The following is a 20,392-nucleotide window of genomic DNA, read 5'->3' as shown; positions in this document are numbered from 1 at the left end:
ATTTTGATTTTGTCTTTGAATAGAGTAGAAATAAAGAAAAAGGCTTTCTTAATAATTATTCACCTCAAGCCCCTAAGGCATACAAGTTTGATCCTAAATTTATGCTACTGGTGTAAACCATCTCTACTACCCCCAAAAGTTAGACATTTAGTTTAAGTGACTCTTTGTTGTTGGTACTTCCAGATACATGGCAGATGCAAATGCAAATCCTACCCAAAGGATTCAAACACCCAACCTAAAAAAAATTGCCACCGATAGAGATCCAATTGAACACAAGTGCATATCTCTTCTTTCTCCTCCTAAAATCATTAAACACACAAGGAAACATACCACCATGAACAAGGGTTAGAGGAAAAATACTATAAAATCAGACTCTGAAAAACTATAGATATTTGAATTATCACATACAAAATGTAAAATAAATATGTTAAAGGAGGAAATTAAAATATGGCAAAGGGACAATTGATTAGAATTTTTATATTTGAATTATCACATACAAAATGTAAAATAAATATGTTAAAGGAGGAAATTAAAATATGGCAAAGGGACAATTGATTAGAATTTTTGGAGAAAACTTGGAAATAATCTAATAAGTTAAAATGAGAAAAACAATGAGAGATTAAAACAACAAAATAGACACATTTGAAGAAAGAATGAATGAGAAGAGAGATCTGAAGAAACTACAGATTGTAATCAGAGACAAAGAAGTGGAAAACATAAGAGCTTCTAAGAAATTGTCATAACCAAATAATCAAGATAATATAATGAGTAACACAGTATTCAACATCTTGTACCTCCTGATGTAATGCACTGAGAACACTATCACTTCTATAAAATTCTTGCCAAAAAATGCATAGCCTGAATTTTATCATGAAGAAACATCAGATAAACCTGAAAGAGGGACATTTTATAAATAAATAGCTTATAAGGTTAAGGTCATGAAAAATCAAAGAAAAACTGATGAACATTCTGAGACTGGAGGAGACTAAGGAGATAGACATGGATAAGTACCTGTAATGTGTGATAGTCAACCAGAAAAAGGACATTCGTAGGACAATTGGTGAACTATGAAAGACTATAGGGTACTTATTGGAATAAGATCTATAGATCAAAGTTAATGCCCTATGTTTGCTTTATTTAAATTTTTTATTAAAATATATTTTTAGTTATAGATAAACATAATAGCTTAATGTGAAATTGCTGTGCTACTTGTAGAACTCTTATGAAAATATTTCATGAAAAAAAGTTTAAAAACAAAAATGAATGTATTTAAAAAGAGAGAACGAGACACAGACAGACAGAAGGATAGAAAAGAGAGACAAAGTCCAACATACATCAAAATAGAATTCCAAAAAGAGATAATAGAGAAAATGGGAGAAGGCAATATTTGGAGAGATAATAAACTAAGAACTTTGTGAAATTAATGAAAGACAACAATCTTCAAAATTAACTAACTTCAGATAAATAAAAGAACTCCAGGAAAAAATATAAAAAAGAATCAGGTAAATAAAAAGATACCCTCATCTAGATACCTCCTACTAATATTATAGAATACCCGAGCAAAGATATCTTAAAAACGGCTGAGAGCTAAGACAGATTACATACAAAATCATTTTTATTAGACTGATGGTATCAATGTAAGCTAGAAACCAGTGGAATAATATGCTTAAAGTTCTGAGAAAAAAAAAAAACCAAACAAACCTCAATCTAGAAGTCCTTGTCTAATAAAACCATCTTTCAAGCATAACATAAGGATATCTAATAACTAATGAAACTGGAGAGAATTTACTATTAGTAGACCTTGCTGAAAAAATTTCTGAAAGATATATTTCAGGAAGAAGGAAAATGACCTCAGAAAGGATAGCCAACAATGAGAAGAACAATAAATGGGGTTGAAGCTTTTAAAAAAAAAAGTTGAAGAGCGACTTCGGATGCAGGGTAGCTCAGTAGTAGAGCACTTGCCTAGCATGTACAAGGGCCCAGATTCAATTCCTAGCATCCTCTAAAAATTGATATCAAGTATTAACAATGCCTAGTTGGTAAGATTAAAAAATCAAGATGGAAATAGTTTTTGGACAGTAATACCTGATGAATTGGAAGTATGTGATTGAAATTAAAACACTCAAAATTTTTGTTTTCTTTTGAGAGCTAAAAATCCATCCTTTTTAGAGCAGGGTGGTAAAGAGCTGGTTTGAAATCCATCAGTTTTAAACATCACTTGCCCTCTGTTGTTTATTGTCAACCTTGTTATGTTCTAGGCTTCGTTGACTATTGAGCCAGGGTAGGGACTATAGTATTTTTTTATTAAAAAGGTTTTTTGATATGCAAATTTCTCTGCCTCTTTGCAGTTTAGATGACTTTTTGTCATTTCTCTCAATTTGACAAACTTAGTAGTGCTCTCATTTAGTAGTTCTCATCCTTGGCTATACATCATAATCACTGTGGAATTTAAAAAGATCGTTAACTGACTTTTACCCAAGACTAGTGGAAACTGGTAGGGTGGATCTAAGGCATTTGTTTTTAAAACATTTTCCCCAAGTGATTCTGAACCAAGTGTTGAAAACTATTGTGCATAGTTTTGTATTTCTTTTTTTTTCTATATAATAGCCTTCATGCAAACTGTAAAAGGACTTATTCATTAAATTAGAGGAAAATGTATAAAAGCGAAACTTTATTAAATCTCTAGATAGATACCTCTTTGTTTATAAGTTTGTCTTACATACGTAAGGAAATTTGTGGATCTCAGTTTTGAATAGAACAGGAACCACAGCAGAATCTTCAGAGAAACGTCTCCCTGGCACCTACTGCTGCAGTTTATGGAATCCTTTGTTGTTTTCTCTTTTCCATTTTGAAGGTCACTGTCATCATCTTCCTTTTCTGCCAATAGTAAATCAACATTCCAAGGAGGTTGTAAGTATGCTAGGTCTTAAAAAGCAAACAAACAAACAAAAAACCCCCAAGTGTTTGAAATTGAGAGCGTTTTTCCCTTGTTTATTCTGGGTTAGTTGATATGATCTTACTAGATCTACACTTCTTTTTAGTTTGAGACATCACACATGAATGAGAAAGAATCACACTACTAAAGGGCCAACTACTCTGTGGTTTTCTTATAAGACTTACTTTAAGGAAAAGGTGACCACAGACTTATGGCTTTGACTCTGAATTGTCTGGAACTGATTAGGAATAAAATGTCTCTCTATTCCAGCATTCTGTGTTTGTCAGCTTTTCAATATTATACAAGAAGAATTCTAGCTTCTTATCCTGAGATGAGCTTGTCCTCAAGTCTGGTTTCAATTTTTTTTTCCTTTTCAGTGAAAATTCAAGCATTTTGCTGTATGATATCACTGTTGGCTGTAGGTTAAAAGTTACTATATAACTTAGATGTCAGAATTCAAACCACCAAGTGTACATTGTTTTGTTCAGCCAGATTTTTTAATGAAATCTAATTTAAATTCTTTGCTAAAAGCACTTTTCACATTTATCAAAGTGACACATAAACTGAAGAAATACAATACTAGGTGTCATTGAATCTGGGATTGCAGAGGTATAGCTGAGCCAATGACAGTTTTTTCCCCTAATAGTTTAACTTATTCATGATCATCACAAAGTGTCTGTGCAAAGTAATTGGTTCTCTTTTATTATTACCTTTATAGATTTAATTCTTAGTTTTCAAAAGCTGGCTTAGAATCTGTCAAGTATAAAGCTGGGCTTTAAGGGCATGGAAAATTCTGCTGATGATTTTCTTGTTTTGGTTTTCACGTCAATTGTACATAGAGAGTTTATAAGAGTATCCCAGTGGCTTTATCATGTATTGCTTGGCTACCATGCTTCCCAGACTTCAGTTAGTACAGTGAAATGAAAGGCAGTTGAAATAAAAAACAAAAAAACAAAACAACAACAACAAAAAAAACTACATCCCTTGGTAACTTCCTTCTTTACCTTGAATAAGTCACTTTGTGTCACTTTTAGAATTAAAAAGATATAGAAATGTGTCTTCTGCTTTCTCTCTTGTGAAAGGTGGGCCATATGTGAAAACTACCAAAACTACCATGAGTTGAAATACTTTGATATTTTCTTCAGACCAACATCTTAGTCAACATAAAACAAGGATAGTTTGTCAATAATAGCTTATTCAACTACTTTCAGTGCTTAGTATATTCAGGTGGAATCATGTTTTGTAAACTCTAAAAAACAAAAAACAAAACTAATAAAGGAATAAACAGTTTAACTTTGTATTAAGTGAAGGTTTTACTTTCACTAATATTAACGTAGTATAGAATAACTTTGAAACCTGAATATTAAGGTAGTATAGGATAACTTTGAAACTTCTGAATATTATATGTCCCTTAGACTTTAAGGCATTTTGTCATTATGCCTTTGTCTCCAGTATTGACTGTTTTATCATTTCAGTAAACATTTGGACACAATATATTTATTTTATTTTTATGTGGTGCTGAGGATCCAACCCAGGGCCTTGCACATGCTAGATGAGCGATCTACACTGAGCCACAACCCCAGCCCTCAGTAAACATTTGGAACTTTGAGGGGCCATTCCACAGATTGTCTTAATTGAGTTATGGCTAATATCAGCATGAATTATGGATATATGCTATGCATTTAGACTTTTTGGCATTCTGTTTTCAGAACCTAAACAGGGATTAATATGTTATGGACACAGTCTGTTTACCACAATACATGACCTTTAAGGAATTAGACGTAGGGAAAGAACAGGTAATCAGTGTATATATTTTTAAATATGTATTTTTTTAGCTGTAGGTGGACACAATATCTTTATTTTATTTTTATGTGGTGCTGAGATGGAACCCAGTGCCTCATGCATGCCAGGCGAGCGCTTTACCATTGAGCCCCACCTCCAGCCCTAATCTGTATATTTTGTATGACTTTCTGTTTCAGCACTTTTACCAGTATTCTCATTAAAGAAGCATTGCTTGTTTTCATTTTTTATTCTTTCATTTCTGTTTTTTTTTAAGACATTGAGAGAGAAACCAAAATAAGGCAGTTGGAAGAAAAAAATGAAAAAAAAAGATAAAGCTTATTCTAGAATAATCTGGGTTGTCTGTGTGTGTTTGATTGGTATGTAGCTATTTTTCTGTTCGTTGTATTAAGCTATTATTCAGCAGATACTTAATATGCACCAAGTACTAGTCTAAGTACTGTACACGAATTAACTCATGTATTCTTCCCAGGGCCAGAAGATAAGTATTATCCTATTTTACAGATGAGGAAATTGGAAACATAGCTAATATGTGGTAGGGTTGCATTCATAGTCTGCCTTGGAACCTTGTCTTAATCACTAATAGAACAACAGTTAGTCAAGCAGAGAAAAGGAAATTGTCATTTATAGATAGAGAAATTAGGACTTTATCCTGTAATTCAGCCCATTCCCCTAAAGCTTAGTATTGGCTGTGAATGGGGGAAGTATTTATCTTATGAATTGAATGGATTGATATAAGTTTAGTAGAAAAGATTGTCTTCATATTTGCAGCCATGTTTTTTACATTTAGAATTAGAAGGTACCTCTCTGAAAGAGATATCCACAACTTGTTTGCACACAAACTTTTTATTAAACATTGAATCATTAATTTTTGAAATCTAATAAGTGTAGTTGTATCAGTTATTTATTGCTGTATAACAAACTACCCCAAAACCTAAAGCCTTAAAACATTGCTTAAAATTCTGCACATTGGGTTGGGCACAGTGGTGCATGCCTGTAATCCCAGCTGCTTGGGAAGGTGAGGCAGGAGGATCTCGAGTTCAAAGCGAGCCTCAGCAAAAGCAAGGTGCTAAGCAGCTCGGTGAGACTGTGTTTCTAAATAAAATACAAAATAGGGATATGGCTCAGTGGTTGAGTGTCCCTGAATTCAATTCCTGGTAAACGTCCCCCACCCCCACCCCCGCATACCCCTGACCAAAGTGTGCACATTGGCCAGTGCTCAGTAGAGACAGCTTCTTTTTGCCTCCATGGAGGATTAACTGGGTGGCTTGGGTTGGAGGTCTCACTTTCAAGACAGTTCACTCATATGGTAGGTGCTGGCTTTCGCTAGGTCCTGAGCCAGGGCTTTGGGCCAGGGTTCTTGATTTCTTTTGGGCCTCTCCAAAGCTGCTGGGGCTTCCTCACTGTATAGTGGCTGAGTTACAAGCATGAGCATCTCCTGTTAGAATAGTGCTTATTTTCTAATTGCTTTTTGAATGATTTTTTTTTTCTCATTTGGCAAATTGCCCTTGCAAAGTGCATATTTCTTCCCATGGTATGATAATCCCTGGTTCTGAGAACTGCTGTTTAGAGTGTTCTTTTATCTTCACTTGAAGACTTTATTTTTTCATTCAGCCACATTTTTGTTTCTAGTAAATCATCCCCAGATACTGTCAGCCTGTAAAAATAACCTGTGAACCACTCAATAAACAGAGAGAAGAAAACCTTTTTAAAGTTTGGAGAACTCTCTTGAGAACTCTTGTCTTTTCCTCTTTAGCCTCAATTGCATTGAAAATTAACAAAATATCCTGTTGCTGGTTCTGGAAATAGTGCAATGAGTTTACCACCTGCTGTTCATAAATTATGAGTTAATTTTCCTAAAATGAAGATAGGAATTTTTCTTTTGACAAGAGGTAGAATAGTACATGAAGTTCATTTATTGGTTATTTTTTTTTTTAAAAAGAACACCTGCTATGAGCCAGGCTTGCCTAGAACAAAACAGAAATCTCTGTACCCTTTAGTTTATATTCTAGTGGGAAGAGAGGCAAGACACATAATAAGTAAAATGATAAAGTTTACAAAGAAATAAAATGTAGCAAAATAAATGGTTTGAACAACTGTGAGGGTGGTGGTTGAAGATATAGTGATCATTGTTCAGCAGATATTTGAGCCAAGGCTTAAAGGAAATGAAAGGACTAGCCATATGGATATTTGGGGAAGAGCATTCCAGCAATTGTAAGGATCCAAGGGTGGAAGTAGGGATTTTCAAGGAAATTCATGTGGTTTGGCTATAGTAAGCAAGGGGGGAAAGTAGTAGGAGTACAACCAGAGATGCTGAATGAAGTAAAATCCTTGGTCCTTTTAAAAATTTAGTCTTTTACCATGATAGAAATGGGTAGCCATCAAAGAACTTGAGCTATGGAGTGACATATGACCTGACCCCAATTTTAAGAGGATCACTCCAGTTGCTGTTTTGAGCATCTTGAACCAGGCTAGCAGGAACACAGCTGTATCACTAACTGCATTGTGCCCTCTTTGGATTTTATCAAACATGTTCATATCTGTCGTTTCCTTTGAATTTCAGAAAAAACAAAATATTTGTTATTGTTTTTGAACACAGATCTTCTTTCTCCAGATTGTGTGCTCTTCCCACATTAAAACCTGAAGCTTTCCATGTTCTTTTCAACTTACATTTTTTTTCAAGTGTAGTTTGAGCAGCAGCACCATATGATTTCTTTTTCCTTTCTTTCTTTTTTTGGTTTGGTGTTGAGGATTGAACCTAGGGCCTTGAGCCTGGTGGGCAAGTGCTCTGCCACTGAGCTAAATCCCCAACCCATAATATGGTTTTTTTTGGAGACAAGAAACAGTATGAATCTTACATGCTAAGATGGTTTAAATTTAAAATTGACCTACTTGTACCATAAGAAAGCAGATTTTCAAGGGATAGAGTAGACTTGGAGATGTGCCAATTTATGTTCAGCCACTTAGTATAAAGATTGGATATCTAAATCATATCTTAAGGATTAAATGGCTTTATTCATAATCCACAACAGTTGTTGGCTTTTAGAATTTCACAAATGAAAAAGGAAAGTAACAATTCTTATAATACTTCTTCCAGACTTTTGGGGAAATTGAGATCGTTTGTGTTTTATTAATCCATACTTTTCAGGCTTACTGGCCCATGACATGAGCAAGTTTTTTTGGTGTAATGATTATTTTGTGGCTTAAAACAATTGTGACTCTTGTGGAACAACATGTTTCTGATCATAGAGACATAGATTAGAGACTTCTATTTTCTTTTTTTTATTAGTTTATTTTAAAATACTGAATAGAACCTGATTTAAACTAATTATAAAGAGTTTAGGTTAGGTTGCTTTATTAATATTATGAACTAGAAACAGTCATTGGACACAATCATTACATTCACCCTTCCTGGGACTGAGTCTTCTCTTCATATTCTTGGGAATTTAATTTTTCCAAAATTGACAAAAAGGAACATTGAATGATGGAAACAAACACTCAGACTCAGAATCTAAAAGTTCATATCAACAATAACTTTCTCATACTCTTTTGTATATTTGGCCATTACAAGGACTGTTAAATTCCTCTTAATATTTGTAGTGTCACAATTAGAGAAGTCTCTTAAATATTCATAAAAATGAGAAACATAAATCTGCAATTATTTACATGGCTAACCTTAGTTTCTGTAGGTCATTTCACAGAGCTCTAGTATTTATAATGTTTTGTATTTAGCTGAATTGGATGTTAGCTTGCCTGTATATAAACTTAAGAGAAATTTCTATAATTTTTTTTTTTTTTTTTGCAATTTTACTTTAACACTGAAAATTTACAGGGAATGGAGGCCAAACTGCGATAAAACCCAAAAAACCAACAAGTAAAGAACTTGAAAAGTGGGCTGGGGTTGTGGCTCAGTGGTAGAGTGTTTGCCTAGCACCTGTGAGGCACTGGATTTGATCCCCAGCACCTCATAAAAATAAATAAATAAAATAAAAGGATTATGTCCATCTATGACTAAGAAGAATATTTTTAAAAAAGAACATGAAAAGTTTCTTAACAGAATTGTTAAATATGCAATTTATCTTTTCAATGGGTAGATAATATCATTGAAACTCAGGCTATTAGGATCCTAATTTTTTCCCCCTTACTGTTTCCCTTGTTTAAAATATTTTGTTGACTATGTGTAATATTAGTATTGTGAAGATGATTTTTTTTAAGTCTATTCAATGAAATCTGAGTTCTTTGTCTAAAAAAATATAAAAGTTACTAAATTAGGTATAGTTAAGGGTATATTGTCATTACAGTATTAAATCATAACCAACATGGAGAGTGGGAAAAATAGTGATCACTTATGAGTCAACATCAAAATTCATTTCCAACAAGTGTGGCTATAGTGCAGTCTAATTACAGATAAAACAGGCTGAGCAAATAGTTAAACTCAAAGCATTTTAAATTTATTTTTAGTTGTAGATAGGCAAAATGCCTTCATTCTTTCCTTCCTTCCCCCTCCCCTTTTTCCTCCCCTTCCCCTTGAACTTGCAGACCTCCTGCCTCACCCTCCTGAGTACCTAGGATTATAGAACATGTCCCATGATATTTTAAAAGGAATATGTAATATATGTAAATTATTCAGATGACTCTAAAAGCTCAAATATATTTAGAATTGAAGGGGAGAGAGGGAGAGAAAGGAAGGAAAAGATTCAAAATCAGTTAATAAGAAAAGTCTTAGGGTTTTGATTAATCCAGGATCAACTTAACTAGAATATGAAGACTAACTATAAAAGCTTTTATGACATTATTCTGTGTCGTTAAAGTATTATCTAGAACCAGGCAAGGAATTATCCTGCAATGGTCATTCCACTTGAGAAGCACTGTGGCCAATGCTGGATACCACCTCTGAGAAGCATGCTAATAGAATGTGACTAAATGTGCTAAAGGAAACCAAGACTGTTGTAAAGAGGAACATGTGAAAGAACCAAGAAACCATAAATTTAAAAAGGAAGACCTGGGAAGGGGGGATGTTGGATGTCTTTGGACAGTGAAAGAAGGCTTGCTTATACTTGTTCTGAATAGTCAGAGTCCAGAATTAGTACCAAAAATTGGAAATTATGAGGAAGTGCATTTCTGGTTAAAACAAGAGGAATTTTTTTTTTTTTTTTTGGTGGTACTGGGGATTAAACCCAGGGGCGCTTAATGACCAAGCCACATCCCTAGCCCTTTTTGTATTCTATTTAATGACAGGGTCTTGCTGAGTTGCTTAGGGCCTCACTAATTTGCTAAAGCTAGCTTGGAACTCGAGATCCTGGGCAAGTTACTTAGACCCTGGCTTAAAATTAAAAAACAAACAAACAAACAAAATTCTAAAAGGGCTAGTGATATAATTCAATGATAGAGTGCTTACCTAGCATGCCTTAACTTCCTGAGCCATTGGGATTACTGGCATGAGCCACGGAGCCTGGCAAGAAACTCTTAATAATTAGAATGATAGATCTAGTTGGAAGGAACTGGGAGTGCTGCAGCCAAATGGGAATGTTAATATGATTATTTTAATGATACAATGGAGTAGGAGTTGAATGAACTAAGGTTTTGTCAACTTAAGGGAAAGTTCATAACTTTGATTTTACCCAAGTAGATTTGTATTTTTTGGCACCACACATGAGAAAATTATAAAATAAATAATTTAAAAAATGTAAATCTCAAAACAAAAAAAATTCTTTAATTAATTACCGCCCCCACCCCCATTGATATCATTTACTGCTTGTCTCATGTTTTCTTAAATACTTACAAGGCTAAGTTTATTTAGGTATTCCACTAGGCCCCTTACCTCTTTTATAGCAAGGCTGTACTGATTTGTGACTGCTCAAGTAAACATTCAGTCTGAAATCTACAATTGTAATTAAAAAATGTAGCCTCAGTTGTGGCAAAATTAAATTTTATGCAATGGCCATAATTTCTGAGTTTATAACTTGTAAACTCTGAGTTTACAGTGTGTCAAAATGCCACAGTATACCATGTGAGAATCACTGGGCAGCAATGATTGCTAGGGCTAAAGGGGAGAATGGGAAATATTATATAATAAAAGATCAGAAAGATTCTAGAAAGATGTATCTGCCTCCCTCCAACACTGCTCTCCCCTCAACACTGTTCTCCCCATCTTTGGAGGTAAGCTATTATATCCCAAAGAACTCCTTTTGGAACCATGGGAGCATTAACTTTTTCCATCAGCTCTACTTTCTGTTTTCACTTCATTCCTCTAAATAGAATCTTTTATGCCTAGCTAGGGAGGTTTCACTCTTTGTATTGGATTTCAAGATTATGACTGGTGTAAATTACGTATGTGGCATCATAAAATACAGCATACACATAAAAATGTTATTGGTGAACCAGGTTTCCAAGCCACCAATTTAATCTGATTAATGAATTAAAAGTGTTAAAAAACTATTGGAGTATTTGATATAGGTATCAATATATATGACACATTATATATTTTTTTGTCCCCAAATGCTTGTACCTAACAGGAGAACATACATTAGATGAAAAAAGATATTGGCAAGGGTGGGGAGAAAGAAGTAAACAAAAAATTTTACATGTAAATAAAAATAGAAGTATTTTTAAGATAAATTTTTTTTGTGAGTTTTATTTGATAGTTTGCCTCCTGGATTTGCAAAAGGCTAATAACAAATTTGACTATTGAAAGAGAATAATTCTTATTTCATTTGAAGCATTTTCTAATTGAAAACATAATTTGCAGCATCCAGGAGGACTTATTTCAATTATTATCTAAGTTTAGAATGTGTTTATATGTAGGTTGTACATATTTCTAGTTTGTATACTTTGTGTTTGTCCGCTTTCCATTGCTATAACAAACACTTGAGATAAATCAGCTTAAAAAAGGAAAGGCTTATTTTGGCTTATGATTTTAGAGGTTTCAGTCTATGATCACTTGACACTGTTGCTTTGGGACTTTGGTGGCACAGTGCATGATCGATCACAAGAGCATGTGGCAAAGTAGGCTTATTCACCTTATGGTGGTTGGGAAGTGAAAGAGAAAGGACGAGGAGGGGCTTGGGGTCCCAATATCTTCTTCAAGGGTACATACCAGTTGAACTAACTTCCTTCTACCAGGTACCACCTTCTAGTTTCTGTCATATCTGAACAGTGCCATGGACTGAGACTAGGTCTTCATTCAACACATGGACTTTTAGAGGACATTTAAGATCCAAGTTATAGCAAGCAACTTATATAATAACATAGGGTTTTATAAACACATAGAATTCCTTTTGTTTAAACATTTACAAATAATGTTCTTTTTACTTAAAAAATTATTTTCAAGGTTATTGTTATATGTACAGGATGCTAAGCCTAGAGTATTTAAACATATTAACATGTTGTTTTGACTTTCTACTATGCCTAACATTTTTGCTGCATGTGTGGACCTGTGAAGGAAGTCATATACATGTATATGTGACATTTTAATTTTAACGGTTGCTTTATGTTTTTAAATTTTCAGCATGCTGGAACAGGATTCTAGAAGAATGAACCCTAATGTGAGCCCTGCAAATCAAAGGAGGCACCTTTTAGAATTTTCTGCTAAAGAAGTACAGGACACATCAGATGGTATCATCCAGAAAAACAGCTACAGGTTAGATGGCATGTTAATCCAATTGATTTATTATAATGAAACAGTTCTATCTAATATAACTTTACATTTCAATTGTTTGTATATGGATTTGAAGAGTAGAACAGATGAATTGCTGAGACCATTAATAATTTTATTTTTAAGATTAATTCTAAGAGTAAATTTCCAGTTTTAGAATTCTTGTTGAGATGTGACTGAAAAATCTTAGTTTGTGTGTAGTATCCACATACATTGAAATACAAATATTATATTAAAACACATTTAGAATCTTTAGTTCTTTCATTATTTTATGTGTTTGTATATTTAATTTATCTAATACGTGTTTCTGTATCATTTATGAGTGGATATGATATGGTGGAGTGATAAGGTTCAAACTTTTTCAGTCATTAGGTAAAACTAAGTGTACTTTTTGTTGTGGTCTTTGCTGAATCCCTCCCTTGTTGTAATTTAATACTGACTTGATAAATTTTCATACTGGTTGTCAATAGCAAAAGACTTAGAATTAAATGAAAATGTAATTCCAATATTCTGTTAGCTAGAAGAAGGTTATAGTGACTCTTTTCATAGCTGTACTTTTTGATAAACATTTACTTGTGGTTTTGGAATTTTTGTCAGAGTCAAATGGATCCAGGGACTTGACTTATAAAGCAAAGAGAGGTCTTAGTATGGCAACCATTCCACAGTATAATACTTGAAAATTATTAAATATTTGTTTACTCTGAGGTTTTACAAACTGAGGGCTAGAGAGAAATTATTGTTTCTGACTTTTACTCTGTTATACCCATACTATTGATTAAGGTTATGACCATAGGTACAGGCTTGTCTTCGTACCTGAAAATAAAATGCGGTATTCATTTTGTTCTAGGAGTTTGAACTGTGCAAAGTACTATGCTAGGTGTAACAGAAGATCCAAAGGATTATGTAGCAAATTATGTAATACAACACAGCATGTGATAGAAGCCATAATATAGGAGAACATTACATAACTTTTTTTTTTGTTTTGTTACTGGAGATTGAACTCAGGGCACTCGACCACTGAGCCACATCCCTAGCTCTATTTTTTATTTTATTTAGAGACAGGGTCTCACTGAGTTGCTTAGCACCTTGTTTTTGCTGAGGTTGGCTTTGAACTCACATTGCTCCTGTCTCAGCCTCCCAAGCTGCTGGGATTACAGGTGTGCACCACGGTGCCTTGTTTTTCTATGTATCAAAATTTGCCACTTAAAAATTTTGGGTCACTTGCTCATCTTTAAATTAAATTTTTCTTTCTTTTTTTTAACTTTTGAATTCTTTGATATCCTTATGTTCTGGATATTAATTGCTTATTGGATCAGTAGTTATCAGATATTTTCTTATATTCTGTGAGTTGTTTCTTCACTCTTGATTATTTTCTTTGTGGTACAAAAGCTTTTTAATTTGATATAATCCATTTGTTAATTTTTTGCTTTTGTTGCTTGTGCTTTTGGGGTCGTATCCAAAAAACCTTTGCCCAGATCAATGTCCTGAAGTATTTTCTCTATGTTTTCTTCTAGTTGTTTCATAGGTTCAAGTCTTATATTTAAGTTCTTGATTCATTTTGAGTTGATTTTTGTATATGGCAGGCTTTTTTCTTCTGCACATGGATATCCAGTTTTCCTAGCACCATTTATTGAAGAATCTTGTTTAAACATTTTAAAAATAAGTTTCTTTTATATTTACAAAATTTATTTTCAAAATTATTTTTAGTATGAACAGGGTGCCGGGCCTTGAGTGTTTAAACATATTGATACACTATTTTGAGTTTCTTCTATGCCTAGCACAAGTGCTGTATGTGTGTATGTGGTTTGCTTTAGAGCTATATATAGCATGTGCATATGTGTAACATTTGTTCTTACTGCCTTTGTAAAAAATCAGTTGGTTATAAATACATGAATTTATTTCTGAGATCCCTATTCTGTTTTAATTGTTTGTGCGTTTTTATGCCCATACCATGCTATTTTGGTTACTATAGCTTCATAATAAGTTTTAAAGTCAGATATTATAAAGCCTTTAGTATTGTTCTTCTAGTTGAGGATTGATTTGGCTCTTTAGGGTCTGTGGTTCTATACAGATTTTAGAAGTGTGTTGTCTATTTTTGTGAAGAAAGCATTTGATAGGAATTGCATTGACTCAGTAGATTGCTTTGGGTAGCATGGACATTTTAACAATATTAATTCTTCCCATCCATGAACATGGGATGTCTTTCCATTTTTCTCCATCTTCTATGAATTCTTTCATTGATGTTTTGTAAGTTTCATTGTAGATATCAACAACTTCCTTGTCTAAATTTATTCCTAGGTATTTAAAAAATATTTATTTATTGTAGCTATTGTGAATGGGATTACTTTCTTGATTTCTTTCTCAGCAGTTTTGTTATCGGTGTATTAAAAAGCTACTGATTTTCTTTTTGAATTTTTATTTATTTAATTTTTATAGATGGGATTGTGTTGAGGGTTGATCTTCTTAAATCTAGATGGCACTGTGGTTACCAAACATTCCATTGTGTGCTTCTTTTAAAAATCACAGAGATTCAAAGGCCAAAAAAGTATTTAAAGTTTATGTTTTATTTGTGTTCTTTGGTTTATACAACTAGCTAAAAATATAAAGATGATAAATACCTGTAACATCAACTCTAATTGTCCCATATTGCTTTTTTTCATTGCTTTTGAGCTTATTTGATTTTATTGACTTTTTCTCATCACATTAGCAAATGAAGAGATCTTTATTTTGTTTTTAATACATCCTGAGCAAGTTCTCAATGAATGTTAACATAAGGAATGAATGCCAGTTAGTTTTAGAAAAATTACCATATTAAAGTACACATTTTAAATACTTAAATCATCTTTTTTTTTTTTTTCTTTTTCCTGGGCTTCTTGGGTTTGAAGAATTGCAGTGATGACTGAAGGACAAAAAATTAGGCGGCTTTTACAAAGTCTCATAGAATTTCATGTTAAGGGTGAAGCCAGAAACAAAAGAACTAATTACATTCTTTCCTATTCTGTCATTCTAAAAGTGATTTATGTTAAGTATTTTAAAATTGAGACATGCAAAGAAACACTACTGGCTTCTGCTAAACTCTTATATTAGATTTTTTTTTTTCCTTTGGAACAAACAAAAAAATCTCAGAAGGAGATATTTGTTTAAGTGTGGAAACAGAAAGGGACTCTTTCATATTGACTGAAAATGTAGATGGGACAAGGTTTTGGATTATATGTGTCATTTGAAGTTATCAAAATTACACGTCAGTTGAATTTCCACAGTGTTTAACTGCATGAGCAGTTAGCAATGTTAATGAAATATCCTATACATTTGGAAAGGTGGTATCACAAAACTTGTTTGAATACAGATAAAAACATAAAACTACTGATCTTTATGTTGATTTTGTATCCTGCAATCTTACTGATTTATCAGTTTTAACAGTTTTGGTAGAATCTTCAGATTTTTCTCTATATAAAATAAAGTTGTCTGCAACATGGAGGTTGATCTTTTCTTTTACTCTTTGGATGTCCTTTATTTCTTCTCTTGCTTTATTGCTCTGGCTAAGACTTCCAATACCATATTGAATAAGAGTGGTAAAGTGAACATCTTTGTCTTGTTCCTCATCTTAGAGGAACATATTTCTGCTTTTACGCATGTAGTATAATGTTGGCTTAGGGTTTGTCACATGTAGCCTTTATTGCATTGAGGTAGTTAACTGATTTAAAAAACATATTATTTATTTTTTAGTTGTAGTTGGACAAAATACCTTTATTTTATTTATTTTTATGTGGTGCTGAAGATTGAACCTAGGGCCTCACAAGTGCTAGGCAGTGCTCTACTGCTGAGTCACAACCCCAGTTCCTATAACTGATTTTTGAAGGTTTTTTTTTTTAATCACAAAGGAATGTCAAATTTTATCAAATGCTTTTTATTCATATATTGATGTGTTCATAGAGGGTTTTTTTTTGCACATATTGATTTGCATATGTTGAACCATCCTTGTATCTCTGGAATAAATCTCACTGGATTCTGAGTCAAGTTGCCAGTATTTGGTTGAGAATCTTTGTGTCTATGTTCATTATGGATATTAGTCTATAGATTTCTTTTTGGTTGATGTGCCCTTGTCTGGTTTTGATACCAGGTTAATGTTGGCCTTACAGAATGAGTTTGGAAGGGTTTCATCTCTTTCAATTTTTTTAGAATAGTGTAAGAAGCATGAGTATTAGTTCTTCTTTAAAGGTGTGGTAAGAGTCAGCAGTGAAACCATCCAGTCCTGGGCTTTTCTTTTTGGGGGAGATGTTATTGATTTAATCTCCTTACTTATTTTTGGCTTGTTCTCATTTTCTACATTCTTATCTATATTTATTTTTAAACACAGTTTGTTTTATACTATTTTTCATTTTTAGGAGAATTGTGGTTCAAATAAAAAAGGAGTAGATTACAATCCCAGTATATAATATTGCATTTGCCTTTCAGTTAATTAATTGCATCTATTTTTTTCACTGTTAGAAGTGGGTGCTATGTAAATAATGTGCCTGTATAATTTATCAACCAAACTAGGACACTTTAAGAAGTAAAGGTAGTGCTGGTAATGATTATATCAGAACATCATGCATAAATCAGACTGTCTTGGATAAACTGTAAAGGATTGTCAAGCTCCGTATTGGACATCAGCCATAACCTGTCTTTAATCTTGGAATTCCCATTAACTCTAGCTCCCTAAGATTATTATTTACTTTAGTGATTTATTTTCTCAATATTTTGCAATTGATATAGAATGGTTCACAAGCAGCCCAGAACTGTCTCTGTGTTAGTTTGAGACTAATTGTTTCCAGATTGTACATTGGCTTAGGTTTTTCCCTTTCCTTTCTCCTGAAGCTCCACCCAAACCCTCTCTGGTATTTATCCTATCCGATTTTTTTTTTCTCTTCCTCAAAATATTTTTGGCTGTTAGAACAAAGCCAGGGAGCATGGATGTACAGAAATTATTACTAGAGCTTATTACAAGGAAAGAAAATTATAGATCAGAAATATATTTTTTTAAAATATTTTATCTTTTAAATAATTTTATCTTCTTCTGAGAAGTGTCTGTTCAGCTCCTTAGCCTATTTTTTATTGAGTTGTTTGTGTTTTTGGTGTTAAGTTTTTTGAGTTCTTTATATCTCCTGGAGATTAGTTTTCTATCTGACGTGTATGTGTGGCAAAAATGTAGGCTCGTTTTTCACTTCATTGATTGTTTCTTTTCCTGAGAAGAAGCATTTCAGTTTGAGTCCATCTCATTTATTAATCATTGATTTTATTTCTTGAGCTTTAGGAGTCTTGTTAAGGAAGTTGGGACCTAATCTGACATGATGAAGATTTGGGCCTACTTTTTCCTCTATTATGCACAGGGTCTCTGGACTAATTCCTAGGTCCTTGATCCACTTTGAGTTGAGTTTTGTGCATGGTGAGAGGTAGGGGTTTATAAAAATCATTTTGCTGCATATGGATTTCCAGTTCTCCCAACACCATTTGTTGAAGAGGTTATCTTTTCTCCACTGTATGTTTTTGGCATCTTTGTCTAGTGTGAGATAACTATATTTATGTGGGTTTGTCTCTGTATCTTCTATTCTGTACCATTGGTCTACAAGTCTGTTTTGGTGGCAATACCATGTTGCTTTTGTTACTATAGCTCCAAGGTATAGTTTAGTGTCTGGTATTGTGATGCCTCCTGCTTCACTCTTCTTGCTAAGGATTGCTTTGGCTATTCTGGGTCTCTTGTTTTTCCAAATGAATTTCATGATTGCTTTTTCTGTTTTTATAAGGAATGATATTGGAATTTTAATTGGAATCACATTGAATCTGTATAGTGCTTAGGTAGTATGGCCATTTTGTCAGTATTAATTTTGCCTATCCAAGAGCATGGGAGATCTTTCCATTTTTAAAAAATTTTGATTTGTTATATATGACAACAGAATGCATTACAATTCATATTACACATACAGAGCACAATTTTTTTCCCAATTAGTAGGCTCTCACCTCACTAATTGTTTCTTTTGCTGAGAAGAAGCTTTTTATTTTGATTCCATCCCATTTATTGATTCTTGATATTAATTCTTATGCTATAAGAGTCTTATTAAGGAAGTTGGGGCCTAATCCCACATGATGGAGATTTGTGCCTACTTTTTCTTCTAATAGACTCGGTGTCTCTGGTTTAATTCCTAGGTCCTTGATCCACTTTGAGTTGAGTTTTGTATATGGTAAGAGATAGGGGTTTAATTTCATTTGGTTGCATATGGATTTCCAATTTTCCCAGCACCATTTATTGAAGAGGCTATCTTTTCTCCAATGTATGTTTTTGGTGCCTTTGTCAAATATAAGATAACTAATTATGTGATAAGATAACTAAATATAAGATGTAATTATGTGGGTTAGTCTCTGTGTCCTCTCTTCTGTACCGTTGGTCTACAAATCTATTTTGGTGCCGATACTATGCTGTTTTTGTTACTGTTGCTCTGTTGTATAGTTTAAGGTCTGGTATAGTGATGTCAACTGCTTCGCTCTTCTTGCTAAGGGTTACTTTAGCTCTTCTGGGTCTCTTATTTTTCCTGATGAATATCATGACTGCTTTTTCTATTTCTATGAGGAATGTCATTGGGATTTTGATTGGACTTGCATTAAATCTGTATAATGCTTTTGGTAGTATGATCATTTTGACAGTATTAATTCTGCCTATCCAAGCCAAGGGAGATCTTTCCATTTTCTAAGGTCTTCTTCAATTTCTTTCTTTAGTGTTCTGTAGTTTTCATTGTAGAGGTCTTTCATTTCTTTTGTTAAGTTGATTACCAAGTTGATTACCAAGGTTTTTTTTTTTTTAGGCTAATGTGAATGAGGTAGTTTTCCTAATTCTCTTTCAATGTATTCATCACTTATGTATAGAAATGCATTTGACTTATGGATGTTGATTTTATATCCTGCTACTTTGCTGATTCATTTATGCATTCTAGAAGTCTTCTGGTGGAGTTTTTTTGATCCTCTAAGTATAGAATCATGTCAGCAAAAAAAGACAGTTTGAGTTCTTTTCTCATCCATATTCCTTTAATTTCTTTCATTTGTCTAATTGCTCTGGCTAGACTATGTTGAATAGAAGTGGTGAAAGAGGGCATATCTGTCTTTGTTCCAGTTTTTACAGCTGAACAGATTCTTTTCAGAAGAAGATATACACTCAATCAACAAATATATGAAAAAATGTTCAATATCTCTAGTAATTAAAGAAATGCAAATCAAACTACTCTAAGATTTCACTCATGCCAGTCAAAATGGCAGGTATAAAAAATACAGACAACAATAAATGTTGGTGAGAGTATGGGGGAAAAGGCACTCTCATACATTGCTGGTGGGACTGTAAATTGGTACAACCAATCTGGAAAACAGTTATGTTGCTGGTGGGACTACAACTTGGTGCAGCCAATTGGAAAGCAGTATGGAGATTCCTTAGAAAACTTGGAATGGAACCACCATTTTACCCAGCTATCCCACTCCTCAGTCTATATCCAAAGGACTTAAAATCAGCATACTATAGTAACACAGCAATATTAATGTTCATAGCAGCTCAGTTCACAATAGCTAAACTGTGGAAGCAACCTAGATGTCCTTCAGTAGGTGAATGGATAAAGAAACTGTGGTATATATACACAATGGAATATTATTCAGCATTAAAAGAGAATAAGATTATGGCATTTGCAGATAAATGGATGGAGTTGGAGAATATCATGCTAAGTGAAGTAAGCCAATCCCCCCAAAATCAATGGCCGAATGTTCTCTCTGATATGTGGGTGCTGATCCAAAAACGGGGAGGAGGGAGGTATGACAAAAATGGAGGAACTGTGACTGGGCAATGGGAGGGAGAGTATGGAGAGTGCATGGGGACAGGAAAGATGGTGGAATGAGGTGGATGTCATTACCTTAGATACATGTATGACTGTACATGCTACATCGTGTACAACCAAAGAAATGTAAAGTTGTGCTTCAGTTGTGTACAATGA

General features: G+C 33.5%; 1 protein-coding gene across 1 annotated transcript in view; it reads left to right on the top strand.

Moving 5' to 3' along the window:
• Atf6 (activating transcription factor 6) overlaps positions 1 to 20,392 on the top strand; it is a 213,084-nt gene that overhangs the window by 62,260 nt on the left and 130,432 nt on the right. Inside the window, exon 10 of the mRNA XM_078027138.1 lies at positions 12,243 to 12,374. Within this exon, the coding sequence (XP_077883264.1) occupies positions 12,243 to 12,374 (132 nt within the window). The remainder of the gene's footprint in view (positions 1 to 12,242; positions 12,375 to 20,392) is intronic.

The sequence above is a fragment of the Ictidomys tridecemlineatus genome, chromosome 11 (assembly GCF_052094955.1).
Source record: "Ictidomys tridecemlineatus isolate mIctTri1 chromosome 11, mIctTri1.hap1, whole genome shotgun sequence".
Classification (NCBI taxonomy): Eukaryota; Metazoa; Chordata; class Mammalia; order Rodentia; family Sciuridae; genus Ictidomys; species Ictidomys tridecemlineatus.
This window is presented reverse-complemented; position numbering and strand designations above follow the sequence as displayed.